General features: G+C 43.3%; 1 protein-coding gene across 7 annotated transcripts in view; it reads left to right on the top strand.

Annotated features, from left to right (window-relative positions):
* DCUN1D3 (defective in cullin neddylation 1 domain containing 3) overlaps positions 1 to 19,144 on the top strand; it is a 19,479-nt gene extending 335 nt beyond the window's left edge. Inside the window, exons 2-5 of one of the 7 annotated variants that reach the window (XM_080556502.1) lie at positions 401 to 534; positions 9,859 to 9,935; positions 15,012 to 15,544; positions 17,386 to 19,144. In XM_080556502.1, coding sequence (XP_080412628.1) covers positions 15,114 to 15,544; positions 17,386 to 17,878 — 924 coding nt within the window. In that variant the 5' untranslated portion in view covers positions 401 to 534; positions 9,859 to 9,935; positions 15,012 to 15,113 and the 3' untranslated portion in view covers positions 17,879 to 19,144. Of the gene's footprint in view, positions 1 to 400; positions 553 to 9,858; positions 10,145 to 10,170; positions 12,010 to 15,011; positions 15,545 to 17,385 lie in introns of those variants that run through there. The other 6 variants (XM_080556503.1, XM_080556501.1, XM_080556505.1 and 3 more) reach the window with 6 other exon arrangements.

Genomic DNA, 19,144 nt, shown 5'->3' with positions numbered 1-19,144 from the left:
CGGCCGGGCCCGGGCCCGCGGGGCGCGTGAGGGGGCTGGGGGGGGGGAGGAGTGGGGCGGCCGGGCACGGGGCGGCTCTGCCCGGCTTTGTGCGGGCGGTCTGTGAGGCCCCTGAGGTGCTGTTACCCGCTGGGCACCGGGGGGATGAAAGGCAGAGGGAGCGGAGAGCGGAGGAGCCGGCTGCCCGGGCAGCCCTCGGTTGTTATTTTCCTTGTTTCAGCTTTTGCTCCCTCTCCTGAGCGCGTTTCGCTCCCCTCCTGCGCTCCTCCTGCCTGGGAGGGCTGGCGCGGGCCGCTCGCTCTGCGGGGCTGTGCTGACGCTAACAGGCCGCTTGCAACAACTTCTGCGTGGTCAGGGCTTGAAGTGAACGTTGGTTGAAGGGATGTGTCTGTCCTGTCAGCGCCCTGGTCGCTGGATCGTCGTCTGAGCATCCTTTATGGAGTTAATGCTGCTAGTGTGCTGCCCTTCAAAGCGTTGTGTCGATAACTGAAGAGCCTGATGCCAAGTACTCAAATACACATCGATCCACAGCTGGTAACTTCTTTTTAAATGGTAACATCCACAGCATAATTTACAGGGGTAACAGTGTCAGTGCTCTGAAGGGCTATAGCAGTACAGACAAAAAGCACAGAGCTGACTGAACCTTTACAAAACCTGTTGACAGGCCTCAGTGGCTGTTGGAGGTTTGTTGCACGCTCTGTCTTTTCTGGGAGAACAGTTGATCAAAAGATATCTCTTCTAAACACATTCTGATTAGCTGTGTGAGAGCCTCTTTGTCAAACAGTTAATGTGTGACTAAGGTATTAGTGTTTTAGTTGGGCTTGCAATGGACAGAGAGAAGGTCTGAGTGCTGGTGTTTCTTGGGCGCATCTGAAGTCTGCTGCATGCTTTTCTGGTGTAAGATACTCTTCAGAAGAGGAAACAGTCCCTTCATTAAGGCTGTGTGTGAAAGTAGGGAAATCTGCCTTCATGTTCTTGTCTATTCTGTAGTTTGTCTTTAAAACCTTGTACCTTCCCTGCACAGGCGTTACCTAATGGTTTGTGGAAAACCTTCGTAGCCCTTTGTGTGACAGGCAGCCTGAAGCCTAAAGCAAAGATTTCCTGCAGATCAGCAGAAAAGGAGAGCTTGTGATCTGTGTTGAATTAGTTCAGATTAGTATAACTGGCTTTACAACCTTACTGCAAATATCAGCTCTTGTAATGATTTCTGAAATTCTGATTATTTCCTAATAGCAAGTTCTATGTGGACATGAATTGTTATCATCCTTAAACAATATTGCAGAACTCTTAATGGGGCAAACTTACAGCTGTGATACTGTTTGACTGCTCGATGTGATGTTTTTGAAACTGCTTTCAGCTTGAGACTGATAACCTGCAACATGATCTGTAATCTGCTCCTTTGAGGCTGAGTTAGGTGGCTACTCTGCAGGGTTTCTTGCTTTATTTTGGAGTCAAACACTGTCACGTTCATAGTAAGTTCTAGCCAATTTGTGTCAGCACTTCTTATAATTTGTTGATCTTGGAAATTCATTTTAATTACATCTTGTTTCTATTTAGCATTAAATAACATGAAAGAAAAAGATGATTTGGTGAATTAAGGCTGATTTTGCATCAAAACCCAGAACAGCTCTTTTGGAAGGCCTTAATTTAGTTATAGTAGTGTGTATTGAGGAAGAGAGGCTGCCAGAGCATTTGGTGGACTTCTAAGACAAAGGGACTTGTTCTGACAAATTTGTGTGCGGCTGAGGGGGAGGCTCAGTTCTGCTCATTTTTTTGGTTCACCTTAAGGACCAGGAAGAAAATTGTGTTATGTTGTGTGGATGTGTACTGGGGCAGGGGAATAACAAGTGGACAGAAAGGAGGTGGAGGAATGAGGGATAGACATGACTACTCCAACACTTTGAGCCTTGTGAACTTGTATTTCCTCATGGCAGAAAATGATGGTAGGGTGGTTTGGTATAAGCAGATGCAAGCTTGTGAGTCTGCAGGAATTTGAGTACCCCAGTACTGCTCAGAACTGTCCCACACTGTGGCACTCTCTTTTTTTTCTTGGGCATGGGGAAGTGTTCATCAGTGTAATTAATGTAGAGCCTCGGGGCGCTGTAAAACCCATCATCCTGTTGTTTTGGCTGTTTGTGAGAACTTTCGAAGCGCAGGAACAATGTCATTATTCCATTAGGCACGTGAGTCTGTAGTAATGAAGGGAACAGGAAAACTCCTCTGAGTAAGAAGAGACTGCAAAATGAGAGGTGTGGGATGTCAGAAAAACAGTGCTTTCTTTCATCCTCATCCTTAAAAATAAAAGAGGAGCTGAAGGTTGCCAGCCAGAACTTTTGGAGACTGAAAGCACAATTTGTAAACACTTGAGGGACTTGCTAGTCACAAGATAAGGGGGAACCCTCTAACAGCCTTCATCAGAATTCCCTGGCTGGGCTCCTTCTCTCTGGCTCTTTCTCCCTAGGGGTCTGCCTCTTATCTTGCTGGCTTCCTTTCCTTCATTGGCCTCTGACTAATAGGCTTTGTCTTGTGGTTACTGGAAGTCTAATAATTCCTTTTGTCTCTTCCCTCTTCCTCCTTTAAAAAATACTAGATTAAATGGCTCTAATGTTTTGCAGATTATCTGTGGTGGTGACATGGATTAATTGTATACTTGACTCTAACTTACTCAGCAGTAATGACATAGTAGCTTGACTCGAAACAATGGTAATTTCATGGCGACTTGCATTAGCAAATGTTGCCTTTCTGGTAACGAGCCACCTGCAATTTACTGCCTGTAAACACAGGACACTTGTAAGCTGTCTGTGCTGGCTGTCTTGGTGTCTTCTGTACCATCAGTCCAGAAGCAGTCTCAAGCACGTTGTGTGAAGCACTCGGCTCAGTCAGCTATCTTTTTTTTTTTTTTTAAGCTCTAGTTTGAGTCCAGTAATTACAGATCTGGGTTGAAGCCTTCCCAGGGAATGATCAGAAAATCCAAGGCTTGCGGACGTGCTTGCATTGTTTGCTTCTACCTCAGCTTCCCCCTTGCATGAAAAGGTTTTGAGGAGCTGCACAGCGGTCAGTAACTGGCCGTCAGCAAGAGGCTGGAGCACCCCGGGGTGTTGGTGGTTGGCAAAGCAGAGGGGAGCTCGCTTTGTCCTACCCCAGTGCCGTGTTCTTTGTGGTGACATAAGGAGCTTCTCCCTGTCACAGGTAGCTGTGGTGTGACGCTTCTACATTCTGATTTCAGTGTTGACCAGACCAGAGGAAATACAGGGGGAATAGGTGAATGAAAGCTTCGTGCCCTAAAGGTAATGTGAGAACAAGGCTGCTTAGACTTGGTATGTGCGTGTTTTATCCCTGTCTGGGGGGACAGCTCTCCCGTCAAATGAAGGAAGCAGAGAATTGAGTTTTTGTTTAATTGTAATTCTTCTTTATGTGAAGAGTGATGGTTAGGGGATGACTTAGTTGTATTAAAGAACTCTTTCTTGCAGGTAGGTGTACTGTAGAGAAACTAACAAAGGTATAGGTGGTAAGGCAGGATTCCAGTAAACAGAATGAGCTGTGATAATCTTCTGGTGTCTCAGGAAGAATAGTTAAAAATGCTGTTCTGTCTGTGACATCTGTTTTGTGAAAGACAAAACTTACTTAGCAAAATGTGAGAATGCTGTTACTGACCTTCTGTCACAGTGTTTTATTCCCAAAAAGTCAGGCTGCTGAAGACGGTATGACAGTCATAGTTATTTGTTGTCTCACTTTTCCTACTTAGTGTCTGTGGTTTTTTTAAACCAAAACGATTTTTGTGCTCCTGAAAAATACCAGTCTTATTTTTGCATCCAAGTAGTAGCAGCAAGTGACAGTTTTCATTTCTTACTCTGAATTTTTTTAGTGTAACGCAGCTTCTCCTTTTGCAGTTTTGAAACGTCTAATGCTGTCAGTCTTTTGTTTTAAAGTGAGAGGGAGAAAATCATCCTAGCACCTAATGGATATAGGAGGCGTGTGTAGCTTAGTAATAGACTCATAAATCCAAATGTCCTAGAACTTGGTCATATGCTGACTGTTCAGTATTTCATCACAAATGAGTCTGTGCAGAGATCCTTAAGTACTTTGGATCACCACTTAAATGGGTGGTCTAAAAATGCCAAAGGTCTTATATGTGAAGTATACCAGCTTCAAGCATAGTTGCCTGGGCCTGGACAAGACACAAAGATAGATACCTATAAGCCTTGACAATTTTCTTAAATTGTTACTGAGCAAAATCAAGGGTAAGTCAAAACACATTTTAAAAGTGTGTTGGTCAAAGCTGCCACCGGACTTGCTAAGAGGAGCTGAGAGTCTTTGTTGTAACTGATGACCAAATTGAAGTATTCAAAGGATCTACTTTGAAGGTGTTGATACAGTTAGCATCTAAATAGTGCTGTATCCTTCGTACAGTGTGAAGTGCTCTGTAATAGGAAAGTCAGAACTAAGGTCTCTGTGGGTGGCTTTGTGTATTTTCTGCTTTAAAAACTACAGCTGGAGTTTTAAAAATCCAAGCACATGCTCTTAACATGCTTTTAGATTTCAGTTAGCTTTAGGCCTTTCACTTAGCGCAATTCTTTGTACGTAACTTAAATATTATTCCAATATTTACGTGGTCGGCTGGTCATGAAGTTCCTACACAGCCGTATGAAATGAGTGATTCTTCTGGCTGGCAGCCCGTAAACTACATTACACTTTACCAAGAAGGCTGGCGGTGCTTCTGTAAACGTCTTGTGAGCATCTGATGCCAGAAGTGACCTCAGGAGATGGTCTGGCTCTCGTCTCTGGGCCTGTCCCTGCTCTGGCCTGGTGGGTGGGTGTGTGGTTCGAGGTTCTCACGGCCGCCTTGAGACATGCTGGAGGTGGGACCCTGCTGACCAGAGCTGCTAGGAGGTCTTTCTGCTTGTGTGTGGTTCATGTAGTTTTCTTTGTTGTTGTGAGCAGTGGGAAATAGAAAGTTACTTGCTACATCACTTTTAAGCATATCTCATTATTACAGGAGTCACTTATTAGCTACCCAAATTACATTCGCTCAACCTACCATATGGAGGTACCTCAGCTGCTTCAGGATGAAGTCTGCCAGCCGAACGTGGAGCAAAAGAAAATCCACACACACTAAACTCAGTTTAAAAGGAAATGTTTTTCCATTGCAGAGTGTGTTGTAGATTGAGGTCTCAAAGTTATTCTGGTTTGGCTGCAGGACAGTCGCAGATTTCTGTAATTTACAGAATTGACTGAGGCAGAATAAAGTAAATATTTGTACCACAGCAACTCTCAGATGTTTACAGCGCAATGCATCTGTGTCAGATATCTGAGGATCACGGTTTCTGTCGGTTCCCTAAGCTGCAGCTTTGCTGTAGCGAGGTGAGCTGGCTGTGTCTGAGCACAAAGGAGCTCTTGCCCTGGCGTGTGCTGCTTCAGTGATTCATAATACATATCAAAGTGTTAAAGGTCTGTCATGCTGTGCACAAATTATGGTGAACCCTGGAAAAATGAGGAAGGAATATTGTTTTACAATCTTTTGCATGTTAAGGGAAAAAAGAAGTCATTAAATGATGATTTGCTTTCCTTGTAAGTGCTGGACATTGAAAGTTATATGGATTTTGGCAGGGAAGCGAGGGGAGGTTGATGGTTTCAGTAGATGGACATGAACTGCTCAGTGAGTGAATCTTTGTTTTTTGAAATTGGTAGGTTCCAGCTCCTCCAGGTTTGAGTTACTTGCGGTGGAATACATGAGTTTGCTCGTGTAGAAGTATGTAAAGTTTGTACCAGGTGGGAAATTGGATGGAATCTGCTATGGGATCTGAGTTTGGCTTTCCTGAAAATTGGTAGTGTCGCCTCAAGTGGCTGCAACCTTTGACTGTCTTAACTTCCCCACTGTGTGTTGTCTTGCTCATAGCCTCAGTAGACTCCTAAAAACAAGTACTGCTGCTCTGTAAATTAGTTCATTAACTTATTTACATTACAGAACCACCTGGAGGCACCCTTCCAAGATTATACACTATTTAACTAACTGGACTTGGGTTTGCTCTGTGAAAATACAATAATCCTAACAAATCATTCCACCCACCTAATAAAATAGGATGAAGCATGTAGTAGGAAAGGATTTAAAACTTTTTAATGGGGCTAAGTGGAAAAGACAATGAAAAATAATCAGCATGTAAGGTATTGTGTGGTTAGAGAATGTAAAAGAAAGGGAGGGATTCAAGCATGATGCCTGTGTGTTGAAAAAACTGTTTAAGGAATGTGCCTTCCACGAGCAAATGTAGTGAAGTACCTTTCCCTTCTCTTTCCCTATCACTTCTCACATTATTATTCATTTTTTCTTAAGCTAACCTCATACAATTAGCTGCACACAGCGAGCTACAGATCTGAAACATCTGTTCCAGTGTTTTCAGGCTTTTTTTTCCCCATTGTGAACATGAAATGTTTTTATGCCCTGTGTCTTAGCAGGGTGCTCCTAGAGAGTGCAGAGAGTGGGTTTCTCCTGCTCGGTCTTGAACGGAAGGATCTCTGGTGACGTCTCGGGGCTGGATGTGAAGTGACAGCGCACGGCGTTGAGGTGTGGTTGTTAAAGGGGTTCTGGCCTGTATGCTGGGTGCTGTAGGGCTTGTCCAAGGCTGTCTTTGGAGGCTTGGTGGTAGCTCTGGCTCTTGGCGCTGAGAGCTGGCCCCTGACTGCCATTTAGCCTTCTGCCAGGTGGCAGCCAGAACTCCATGCGGTCCCCTATGCCTGTGTGAGTGCCTTCTGCTCTGATACAGGTGTGGTTTGCAGAGGCAAACCTTGTCCAGTCTGATCACATTTCTAAATACTGCGCTTTGATTCCAAAGCTCAAAGCAAGGCTCACCAGAAATGGTTTGTTAACCTGATTTGGGACAGGTCAGCAGCGTTCCCATCGGGATTCCCCCCGAGCCATAACCTGGCTCTAGTTCATTGACAGCTGCTGGAGCTGCAGGAAGCCTGACTAACTCGCAATTCTTTTTTTTTAACTAGTTGCAGCGGGACTTTCTTGCTTTTAGACTTCCTCTTGAGTAGTTTTGCCTGGTGGTCCTTCTGCGGCAGAGATGCAGAGCAGATGTGTTACAGCCTCGTGCTGGCGCGCTGCTCGGTAAGGGATGCAGTGAGGGGAGTTCGGGGCTTCTGAAAAACCATCACATGTCTGTCGTACCTGTGTCCAGGTGCTCGGGCTGAGGTAGTTTCACTGCAGGCTATGGCTTGGAATGAGCAGTTCCCATAATGTGATGGCTTTGGTAGAAGCTTTGTTCATGCTTTAATGTTTACTCACCAAGTGCGTAAATGCAGGGCAGGTGCAATGTTGATCCCGCTGAAGAGGGAGACAATACTGCTAACTCTTCACTGATTCCACACACAAAAAAAAAAAAAACAAAGAACTTTGCCTTTAGTAAGCGCACTACCAGCTCTTGCTCTTGAAAAGCAGCTGAGGACCAGCGTTCAGGCACCAGCAGCCTCAGGGCTGCGGCGTTTCTGTAGCGTGATCCTCTGGGTGCCGGTGCTCGGGAGAGTGCGGCTCACAGCAGGGAGCCAGGCACAGGTGCAGGAGGAAGGCAGGCGAGCCAAACAAGGGTCCTGGGGATGCTGAGGGCTTGCTTATTTTCCCTACAGACTGCTGCACGTGGTTGGTAACGAACGAGGGAGGCTGTTTGAGTTGCCGTAGCCTGATTCTTGTCTCATGCCAGCCAGGGGAGATGCTGTGTGACCACGGCACCGAGCCCTGCCTCTGGAGCCTCACCCAAGCACCAAACTCAGACCATGCAGGAGAGTGGCGATGCTGCTCCCCACCCCGCTGCATTCATCTCCCGTGACATAGGCTGGAGTCAGTCTCAGCATCGCTGTGCTGTGATGACCTTTAAATACAGGCTTGAAGAGCTCCTCGTGTGTTTTCAACTAACTCATACAAACTTTTTATTCCGCGCCCTGTAATTGTGTTGTCACAGAAGTTTAGGCTTGCCGCTTATATTAAAAAAAAAATAAAGTGAAATGGACAGCTTGGTAGAATAAAAATTATAACAACAGAGGAAGAATTGTGGCTGGCAGTTCTGGCAGATGTTAAAATTCCTGGCTCTTGACTGTGTATCTACAGGTCAGCCAACGTGGAAACTACTTCAAACAACCTGGAAAACGTTTGGCTCTTGTGGAGTGGGGCTGAACTCCATCAGCTTCAGCTGCCTTTGAACCTGCAGTACGCATCAGCTTCCAGTAAGGGCTGTAGTCTGCTGGAAATGTGGAATTGGTGGGTCAGAGGCGTCTTCCAGAGAAATACCGATCTGTTTGAGGAGCAGTTAGTTTGTTGCGTGAAGTTGCCATGACAATGCCGTTTTAAAATGAGAAGTGGGAGATGCTGCCTCTCCGCTATCTCAGCAGGCCCCTGGGGAAGGAGGCTGCACGCTGCCATGTTCTGCCCGTCTCTCCTTTGCTCCCCAGGTGATTTATAAAAGGAATTATTTAGTTGCAGGAGGCCAGAAAAATATTATCAGAGAGGTGCCAGATGTAGAATTTCATTACATTCAAGGGTTTGTGGGAAGCTGTGTTCACACAGAAGCCCGAGTTGGTGCTTGTGTTGTGCAGGGTGGCCTCTTCGGGAGGAGCGTGGTCTGAAAGAGCTGGGGGCTGCTGCTGGTATGCAGGGGGGCTTTGGAGGCAGAGGGTGTGAACCCACAGGGAATGGGCTGTTTGGAATGCCAGCCTCAAAGACAGTCGAAGAAGGATTCAGTGAGGTGTGTTTTTGCGCTGTGGTGTGTATTACAGCCAGAAGTACCACCCCGTCGTTCCTGCTGCTCTCAAAGCTTTTGGCTGCCTGTTTCCCTGGCTTGCCCCTTTTATAACAGCCTTGGCTTTATAACAGCCAACTAGGTTTTATTCTTGTTTGCTCAGCATATCTGAGTACAGGGCTTGAGTTTGGGGAAAACTCAGGTGATCTGGAGAATGGCACGTGCAATAGGAACCAGTCCTGTGGCTGACTTTCTACACCCATTCCCTGCTCTGCACTGAGGAAGGCACTGAAGCAGCTAACGTTCCCCCTCGTTTCCCAACAAGAATGTCTCATGTAAAAAGTCAGTGTGCAGAAAGGCAGCATTTGATCACCTCCCTGCTCCCTAGATGTACTGAGAGCTGTAAAAACAAGCCTTTTGGTGGTAGTGTGACTGAGCAGAGGAGCTTTGCCGTCGCTTTCTTGTTTTTAGCTTTTTTCCTCGATCAGGTACGAACAGAAGTGTTGTCAAAGTGCTGTGGTTGTAGCCCGTGCTATACAAACCAGACGTACCTTTGTCTGTCGTCATCTCTTCGGAGCTTCTTACTTACATTAACAGAGCTGGGGACTTCAGAGAAGTGAAGCTGAGCCAACTGGACTGAACATGGGAAAACAAACATGGAAAAGAATGCGCTAGAGAATGAAAAAAGAGTTACTTTCTAGACCGAAATCATGCTTTGCTAGGTAGCAGCTGTCTGGCATTCTCAGATTAAACAGCCGCTTGGCTAACATGCAGTGGCAGTGATAGCATGGCCTCTGGTTTGCCATGAGCACATGAAATGAGGAATTAACACTGCCCTGCTGAAAGCCATAAAGCTGTCTGGAAGTGTGTGTTTGCTTTTAACAAACATTTGAACTTGTCTGTTATATTCAGTACCTGATCTGTGCTTTCTATAATAACACATAGTGGCGTCAATGCTACTTAGTAAGTCCAAAAGTGAGGTAGTTTTGTAAAATGACTCTCTTAACAAACAGAATTGGGCTCTACAAGGTTTTATTAAATGCATAGTCACTACTGAGCAATTTGCTGGGTTTTATGGTTTTTGTAGTCTCTTTTAAATGTAAAGATTTGTGCGGTCCTCTTGTTTTTACAGTGTTCCATGTGGAACCCAGGGAACCTGAAGGAGGCTGCAAAAGCTAGTGGAATGATTCCCTGTGTAGCTGAAGCTATGTAAGTAGATGTTTGCTTACAAGGTCACTGGCACAGCACCAACTGTTAGAGCAGCGATTGCTTCTGGTTCAGCAGTTGCAATGATCCTCTTGTGCCTCCCCTATGGAAAGCTTTGTGTGTCTGTTCAGAGCTGGAAAAAGATGGGGCACCCATGATACTGTTCCCTACGCTCTGCTATTTTAGAAGTCATGCCTCCTTGCCCACAGAAGGTAAATAATGCACAGTGAAATTCTGTGAAATTCTTAAAGGCTCTGCCTGATTATTTGCAAAACATTGAGGCTTGGTTAAACTCCGGCAAATGTTGTCTTTGCCTTAGCTACTGAACCCCTACTTGGGAAGGGATTTAATGTGCGGCTGAGCTGTGTCCCCTTTTGTTATGCAGTTTCATAATCCTGTCTTTGAAGTCTTCTTGAATGTATGTATGTTTTTTTTTCCTGTTTCTTGATACTTGATACTTTTTGAAACTTGCTGTAAATACCTTGTGATGCAACCCTTTATTAAACAGCATAATGCTTGGCTGTGTTTTGTTATTCTCTGGACATAACCAATAATTTCTATTACTACAATAATGTTAGTCATTGAAGAAAAATACTGCGTAACTTAATATCCCCTTCACATTTTCACTTCTGCTAACTCTCCCCCACTGCAGTTCTGGTGTTTTCAGTTGAGCCACGGTGTGCTGCGTGTGACAGGGTTGTTACTGAGTCACTTTGTTGTGCTCCCTTCAGACCTTGGGTTATGTCTGATCTGGTCACTTGAAAATATTGGATAAAAACCAATTGCTTTGCAGCACTTGAAAAAAGAAAAAGAAAGAAAAAAAGAACAAAAACAAACAACCCAAGCATTAGCAAGGTCTCTCCCATCTCCTCTAGATTTTGTGTTTAATGTAGTGGGTGATACAGTTGTACATACCCTTTGTTCTTGGAGGGTGGCTTTCCTTTAGCTGGCGGCAGTTACCAGCACTAGTCTTCCTGTGTTTCCAGTTGCTTACTCCCTTCTAGAAAGGAATAGAGAACATCATTGTTGATCTCTGCTTAGCAGTTCCTGTTCTGGGGAAGATGGCCTCATGGGCATCTCGGTGATTCATATTTACTGTAGGTTATTACTCAATACTTGTCTGAGTAACCAGACTTCTCTGGGAGTACTGCCTCCTGTAGCGCTGAGTGTGTTCCAGTGCTAGCCCTGGATTTTTATCTTTACTACGAGAATGGCAAAACTGCCAATCAGTGCTGCCTTTTTTTGTTGCACTGACAAGTTGTATAAGCATGTTACAGTAATTTTGCTCTTAAGAACTGATTGTTTTGGGAATTGGTGCTTTGCCACCAGTCCAGTATAACCTTTGTATCACATAACAAAAGAACTTTATACTTGAAGTTCTCAATCCAGCTGGGAGAAATATGTCTGCACGTCTTTGTGCTAACTTCAGTGTAATCGGTGTGACCTAGACGTGACATTTGCTTTGCTCTACAGTTAAATGAGTAGCTCTGTTTGCTTTCAGGAAAGTGTTTTTTTTTTTTTTTTTAATGCTTGTTGAACACTGAGTTCCGTGCAGCTCCCGATGCTGCAATCAGATCCTTTCTCCATCCTTCCTTAACAAAAGGTTTGAGTTCTCCCACTTGTTTCTATCTCCTTCCGAGGCTCTTACTGCTTTCATGGCTTGAAACCTGAGTCACGTAGGAAGCGGAGGTGACTAGTAAGTGAAGTGGATCCAGCGAAAGCATTTTATAAAAGGGTAACTGATGGAGCGCCAAAAGACTTGTCTCTTACAAATCCAGATAAATTGACAAAGTGCCAGCGGATGCACCATGACTTTTTTTAGCGGTTTTTGCTATTTTGGGGGTGGAGTGCTTCAAAGTACACATGGCACACGGCATCAAGTTTCAGGTAGTAGAAAAGTGAGGAATTACAGCAACTGTACTTGAGTATCTTCTGGTGTGTTTGATGAGCAGGATTGTGCTGTGAAAATCTCAGTCAGGTGGAGAAAGGAGGATTTCCATTGCTGCAAGGAAGAGCGATGCTAGCAGAGCTCTGGCAGTGGCAGCTCGTGGGAGCAGGAGCAGCCTCTGTAAGGCAGGTAGGCTGGGGTATAGGAAACTCCTCTGTTTAGAGGGGTGCGCTGCAGGGGACTTGCTTGACTTGCACTCCCTGGGTTAACGTTACTGTACTCTCCAGTGGGTTTCAGAAACAGCAGTGAGGACACTTCCTCAAGTATGGGTGTTAATAGTGCTGGCTGACCTTCCCTCTGTCTTCTCATGGCAGCAGACAACAGCAAAACTCCCGTTTCCTCATACTGATGATGTCACTTTGTAGATTTCAATGTTAGATTATTGTTATTAATACAAGCTGTTGTTAGGAAGCGTGGCACCATGAATCACTTTTGTTAGGCAAGTGTGTGGACAGAGCTTGTAAGTTAGTCTTGCAAACTGTCTTTCTTTTTTCAGATCTAAATGTGGATTACTAAAGTGAATTGGCTTAATCTGTCCATTGTGCTGCATGCGATTTGACATCTACCAGCTGCTTTAGAAGAAAGTACCATTTATTAATAGGCAGCTCTTCTTTAACCTGCCCATAGGGAAAAGCTGTTCCTAATCCACAACAGCTAGCAATTGCTGTTATATCTTTGACCAGAAAATTTTATAAACTGTCTAAACTCTGCTTTAAGCTCTATTGCTAACTTTTAGATTTTTTTTTATTCTTTTACTTGCAGGCTGCACTTTAAAGAAAAACTTAGCCAAATTAGTGCCAGTTGCTTTTGAGAAGCTGATAGAAGAGCAAGAGTTAGTGTAGACTTAGCATTTGAATTCTGATTAATTTAAAGAAAAAAAGAAGGAAGGCTGATATGCCTAATAATACCCTATTTTGTTTTGGTGTAATGAAGAAATGACTGGTGCAGACTGAAGAAGGCAATGTTCCTCAGACATATGATAGCAAGGAACCAGTGCCAGGCTGCAGTCTGCAATTCACAGAGTTGTGAAATACCAAGGAACCGGGAAATTCTTATGGGTTAGGTGAACATGCATATTTTAATGAATCATCTGAATACAAATTAATAAGAAATTATTCTCGACTAGGTTAAATTGAACTCTATTTGCCTATAAAAATTGTGTTCCCAGTTCATCTTTAAAGCAAGTTTATGAGAGGATGCGCCAGGTGTTTGTTTCTACCTGTTGCTTTAAAAAAAGTTATACAAATTCAAAGTGATTTTCTTTAATTGAAGAGTTGTTAAATGACTTTTGTTAATGTAGATTTCTAAGATGTCAGGTTAGGAAAATGCATAGTTCTTCCCCAATTCTGCACTCTGTTGCTCTGTTTTTTTTTCCTACCTTCTTCCCATTTCCATGCTCTCTGCAAAGTGACTTCAAATTATACCTGTGGACTGAGTGAAGCCTGTGAGGCTGACTTGGATGCTGTCAATAAAACAAGTAGTGAAGACTGTAGGAGTGTAGCTATTCTAAGATAAGCATTGGTTTAAACTGCAGGTTCATACTTGAAAACTTACTTTAAAAAAACGTATGGAGAGCCATGTAAGTTGTTTTTTTTTTGGTTGATTTTTTGAGGGATTTCTGTGATTTAGTCTGCAGTTACAGGGTTTGTTGTTGTGTGAGGAAACTACTTGATAGAGTTGTAGTTTGTGGGTTATTAACTTTAAAAAATAATTTTTTTAAAAAAAAGAGGGGCTGGGAAACCAGGTAGCTGAAACCAGCATCTTGACTGTTTTAGTTGTACAGAAAAAAAGGAATCCTTTTTGGTCATGAAACTGCCTAAGTGCCGTTTTGCCAAAATAGGTATGATGGCTGAGAGAAGATGCATGCTTGTAGGCATAATTTCTGGAGAATTCATCTATTCTTGGTGCTCTTGTCCCAGATCGGCTTACAGCCTTAAATATGGAGTTCGGTCTCTGCGGAGCTTTCCCCAAGAAAGAATACAGAAAGACTGTCAGGACATCTGTTTTCTTCCTTTATATTTAGTTTTTATCTCTTTTCTTTTCTTGTTCTAATTCTGTAACCTGGAAGCAATAAACAAAAAGATGAAGGAAATCCAATTTTTGTGTTGGAGGCTTTTTCCTAACTGACAGCAGAGATGAAATGTGAGTAAATGGGTAAAGGAGGGCTGTGATAAGCAACTGCCTTCCCGGAGTTGATGTTTCTAAGAAATGGACTGTCTGTGGCATGGCTGCATGCTGATAGCATGGTGTCAGAGAGTTTGCTTGGGTTTAATGGGGATAACCTAGAGTCTGTTCCCCATGGGTGAAATACCTTTTCCAAATATGCAATGTTTTAGCATTATGATTTAGAAAAACAGTATGAAGGAATCATTTTGGCATTTTAATTTGGATTTTAAAGACTGAACTAGAATTACTACTTCTTATCTGTGCGTATGCCTTTCTGGAGAGTTTAATAAAAAAGGCCCCCTCTCCTTGTCTGTCTCATTACCTGGAGGAAGAGCGCACTGAAACAATGAATAATTACTTAAAAACCAAGCAAGTGTTGTCATCTTTCTGCAAGCATGTTCTTTGTATTTCCAGAACAAAGATCTGGATTCCCAACTCTGTTAAAAAAAAAAACAAACAACAAACAAAAACAAACTTGTGCTGCTTTGCTAAAGGTACGGTTCTAGCTCGAGTCTGTGTCAGGTTGTCTCATCGCTGTCCCCGTGTTTCCCCCACCCAGTGCTTTGTTTCAGTGTTTTGTATTCTATAAATAAAACGCAGGTATACTTTTTTAAAACCATTTCCTTTAGAATATTTCTGGGTTAGAGTAGTCTGCCTTGATGAAGTCTGTACATGAATCAACCTCTTTGTAACCTATGTTGCAGTAAGAATTTTAGGAATTTCCTTTATTAGGGCCCATTAGTATACTGCAACCACTGAGTGAGCTGCATTGATTTCTAGGTGAAGCAGCCTGAAATTGCCTGAAATTTACAGCATGTGCCAACTTTCCGTACACTGCTCCTTTTCAGTACGCAAAACTTAAATATCCTGCAGTCTGTCTCTTACTGGTGAATGTTATCCCACATTTAATACTTACAATATTCTTTGTGGAGAAGCAGCTATTTCACTCTGAAACTGTTTTTCAGGTTAGTTGACTGCCGCTAATGGCATGGTGAAATGTGTTGAAGAGCAGCTGCGAGGGTGTCTGACGGCGAGGGGACTGCTCTAGAAGCTGGGCTTGCAACATCATGGGCCAGTGTGTCACAAAGTGTAAGAATCCTTCGTCCACCCTTGGCAGCAAAAATGGGGAAAGGGAATCTGGCAGCAAGTCGCACAGTAAGAGAAGCGCAGTCCACAAAGACGACCACGCTTCAGCTTGTGGGAAGTCTTCAGGAGATATACTCGTGAATGGGACAAAGAAAGCGGACACTGCTGTCGAGTCTAGCCAGCCTTCAACGTTTCCTGGGGATACAAAGAAAGACTCTGTCTCCAGTGCAGAAGAATCTTCACTCCAAAGGATTGGAGAGTTATTTAGGAGATACAAGGATGAACGGGAGGATGCCATACTGGAAGAAGGAATGGAACGATTTTGCAATGACCTCTGCGTTGATCCCACTGAATTTAAAGTGCTAGTTTTGGCTTGGAAATTCCAGGCTGCTACCATGTGCAAATTTACAAGGTTAGTTCTTGTAGAACTTGTAATTATTTTCATATGTTAAAGTATATCCTGTCATCTGTATGTCAGAGACAGCCTCATTAACTTCACTTAGTTATTTTTTCTAAGACTTGCATGTTGATCAAATTAATTCCTGCCGCTGCAGAAGAAATCTGTGTGTTGTCCACTTCTTTTCCCCTCACAGTGGGTTTCAGAGCTGAAAATGTTTTTGGACGTTATGCTGCTAATGACGGACAACGTAGTGGCATTCTGAATGGATGTTAGTTTATTCTTGACTTACAAAACCAGTTTTTCTGTATCCGCCGTGGTCTTAATGATAAGATTGGACACTGAAAATCATTTTCGCTTTAAAATAATGTGAGATTCCTTAGTAATTGCTACTAACTCTGTTATCATTATGTGAAGAATGTAAAGCAGACTCCTTGCTAAGAATCGTTCTTGCCCAACCAGTGTTACATGTAATGTCTTTTTCCAAGGTTAATTTTCCTAAAGCACAGAGAAATGTTTCTGTGGTGGCTGGCAAGTGACTGGCATTTGAAGTGCTGTCTGTCTTTCTGGAAAAGGTTGTCTGTCAGTCAGCAGGCTCGTAGCATCAAGAATGCTATAGGAAGTGACAGAACAGCTAAAACTTAGCAGCAATCCCCTGCACCCCCCTCCAACATGACTACCCATCAGTCAATCCAGAGTGGTTTGAGTAATAACTTTTTATTCAGCTATAACTTTCAAAGTTACTTTGGTGTTCTGAGCCTTAAACCGAGCCTCTGTGTCTGAACACAGCTTCCCTGCGTCTGCAGAGGCTGTGTGGGTGTGTGCCACATAGACGAGTTACTCTGGGATGCCAACGGGGATTTGCTAGGGGCTGAAGGAGCAGGTACCTGCTAGCGTGGTAAAGGAGTCACAAGTAATGTCTATGATTTTGCACAGCAGCATGGTTTTTATTGGTGTTTTGATTTTCTTGGAGAGATGGCAGTGCCAGTGGTGAGAGGGTACTTTTGTTCAGTGGCCTGCTCCATGATACTGGTGCAGGTTGAGTTCCATCACAGAAGGCAAGGCAGTCCTGTGGTCTGAGCTCTGTGCTCTCCTGCCTTCCCTCCAGCCCGTCCTGCATCAGAATCCGTGGTGTCGGTTAGTATAGCTGGTTACTGTACTGCAACACCTGACCATGGGCATTGGATAAATCTGTTAGCCACCTGCCCTCATGGCCGGATTATCGGGGGCTTCCTGAAGCACTGCTTTTGAAGCAGTTTGTATGTTGCCCTGTAGCCTGTGTTACGTGGTGCTGTGCTCTCTCAGCAGGTGCCTCCGCTGACCGTCGCAGTTGGCACCCCTTTTATTTTGCAGCACAGAAGAGCAACCAAACACTGAAGGAAAGCCACCCCGAACTACTTTCCCTTGCAAACGGCTCATCCAGAGCGTGGCACTTAGGCATAGGCGGTATCACATCGAGCTGCTTTGTATGTAGTGCTACAGGGAGCAAATGGTGTTCTCCAATGCGTTCAGCATTTTTTCTGTGGTAGATTTTACTTGTGTTTGTGGGTTTGTCTGTTTTTTTGTGAAAGGCACTGGGTATGGTAGTGTGAAGCAGTCAGAAAGCTGAGTTTTTCAGACGCTAGTAGCGGCCCAGCTAGGGCAGTGTGCGCGTTGTGAATGTTTTCCGAGCCAGCACAGGCTTTTTGGAAACGTCTCCTTCCCGTAGGTGTTGTTACCAAGCACTTTGTGCCACCTTGCTGGCGGCCGCCGTGTGTGTTGAGGTAACTCTTTCCCTGTGGCGTATCTGAGCGGAGATGGGAGGCACTCAGCACATGAGAGGCGTTCACACTAATTTCTCTTCTCTTGCTTAATAGGAAGGAGTTTTTTGAAGGCTGCAAAGCAATAAATGCGGACAGCATTGATGGCATTTGTGCAAGGTTCCCCAGCCTCTTAAACGAAGCCAAGCAGGAAGATAAATTTAAGGATCTCTACCGTTTCACCTTTCAGTTTGGCCTGGACTCTGAGGAAGGACAGAGGTCGCTACATCGGGAAATAGCCATTGCCCTTTGGAAATTAGTCTTCACCCAAAACAAACCCCCCATTTTGGACCAGTGGTTACACTTCCTAGTCGAGAACCCCTCAGGAATCAAGGGAATCTCCCGGGACACGTGGAACATGTTTTTAAATTTTACTCAGGTGATTGGACCAGACCTTAGCAACTACAGTGAAGACGAGGCGTGGCCGAGTCTCTTTGATACCTTTGTGGAGTGGGAAATGGAGCGAAGGAAAAAGGAAGAGGAAACCAAATGTATTGCATCTTCAGACACAGAGGGTCTGTGTACAGAAGAACAGACTTACAGCATTTAAGCAGTGGTGACAAAAGCAACCTGTTGCCCTTCATGAAATGTAAACTCTGGATGTTTCTGGAGATTACCAAGGCTCCAGATCTTTTCTACTTTACACCTTTTTCTGCCTTGTATTTGAAAGGGCTCTAAAATGCTGTATCATGTTTTAGGCACTTTCTTAATTTTGGTTATTCCTTTTATTCTTGCCCTGAAATATTTGACTCTGGCTACAAGTTAAGCATTCTTGGTTTCTTTTAAGACTTCAGATTAGTATAAGTAAGTCTGATATTTCTTGCACAATGTAGATCTTTTTTAGTTAGGTTAAATTAACATTGCTAAATTATACAGTGCCAGATTAAGTTTTTCATACTACATCTGTCAGGGCAGGTTTGTACTGTGTGTAGTGCTGTTTACATTGTTGAAATTTTAGGCTGTAATAATTTTAAGGTTTTATACCAAGACAAATAGCAGTGTTAACTGTTAACTATAAATGCATTAATCCCCTGGTAATAAGGCTCTTAAAAAAAAAAAAAAGAAAAATTCCAACATAAGCAACAGCTTTTTGTAATATGGCTAATGCCCACTTCAAGCTAACTCTCAGCGATTGAGTCCAGATCATTCCTTTTTTTCAGAGTTTCAAACTAAATGTTGGGATTGTTTTATAAAATTACTGTACCTGTCAGTCAACTGAGTGGTAGATGATGATTTGTATCTAAATCTCTTATACAACACATAATAAAAGAGCAGTACTACCTCAGTTTTATTGAAAGTGGACTTCTTGATGGAATTCCATTTTCTCTGGAAGTTGTATTTTTGTGGTTACACGAGAATATTTTTACTTGACTAAAAGAACCAAAGGTTCTGCTTCTTAAGTTTGTTAAACATTGACAGAAGCAACACACAAGCCCTAAGTCTTCAAGGAAAACTGTGGTATAATTCTGCTTTAATTTGTTTGATTTATACCTAAAGTATTATCTTACTTGTCTGGCAAGCACAGTACTTCTATGTAAGGAACTATCTTTTGCATTAATATTGATGAACCAATTTTTTTAAACCTATATTTAATTGCTAAATCGCAGTTAATACTCCACACTTGCTGGAGCAACAATATCGGCATCTGATGACAAAGTGAATTCTTAATGTGTTCTTGATGACAACAGTGTAGATGAGTCATTTTTAGACTGATTTGATAATATTTGGATAGGAGTCAATTTATTATTTTACAATGCCTGTATTGGGATTATTTGCCTGTTGAAACTGTTGTGACTTTAAAGGGAGTTTTATTAAC

The sequence above is a fragment of the Anser brachyrhynchus genome (genome assembly GCF_964034855.1).
Source record: "Anser brachyrhynchus genome assembly, chromosome: 15".
Classification (NCBI taxonomy): Eukaryota; Metazoa; Chordata; class Aves; order Anseriformes; family Anatidae; genus Anser; species Anser brachyrhynchus.
Note: the sequence above shows the minus strand (reverse complement) of the source record. Positions and strands in the feature narration are given on the sequence as shown.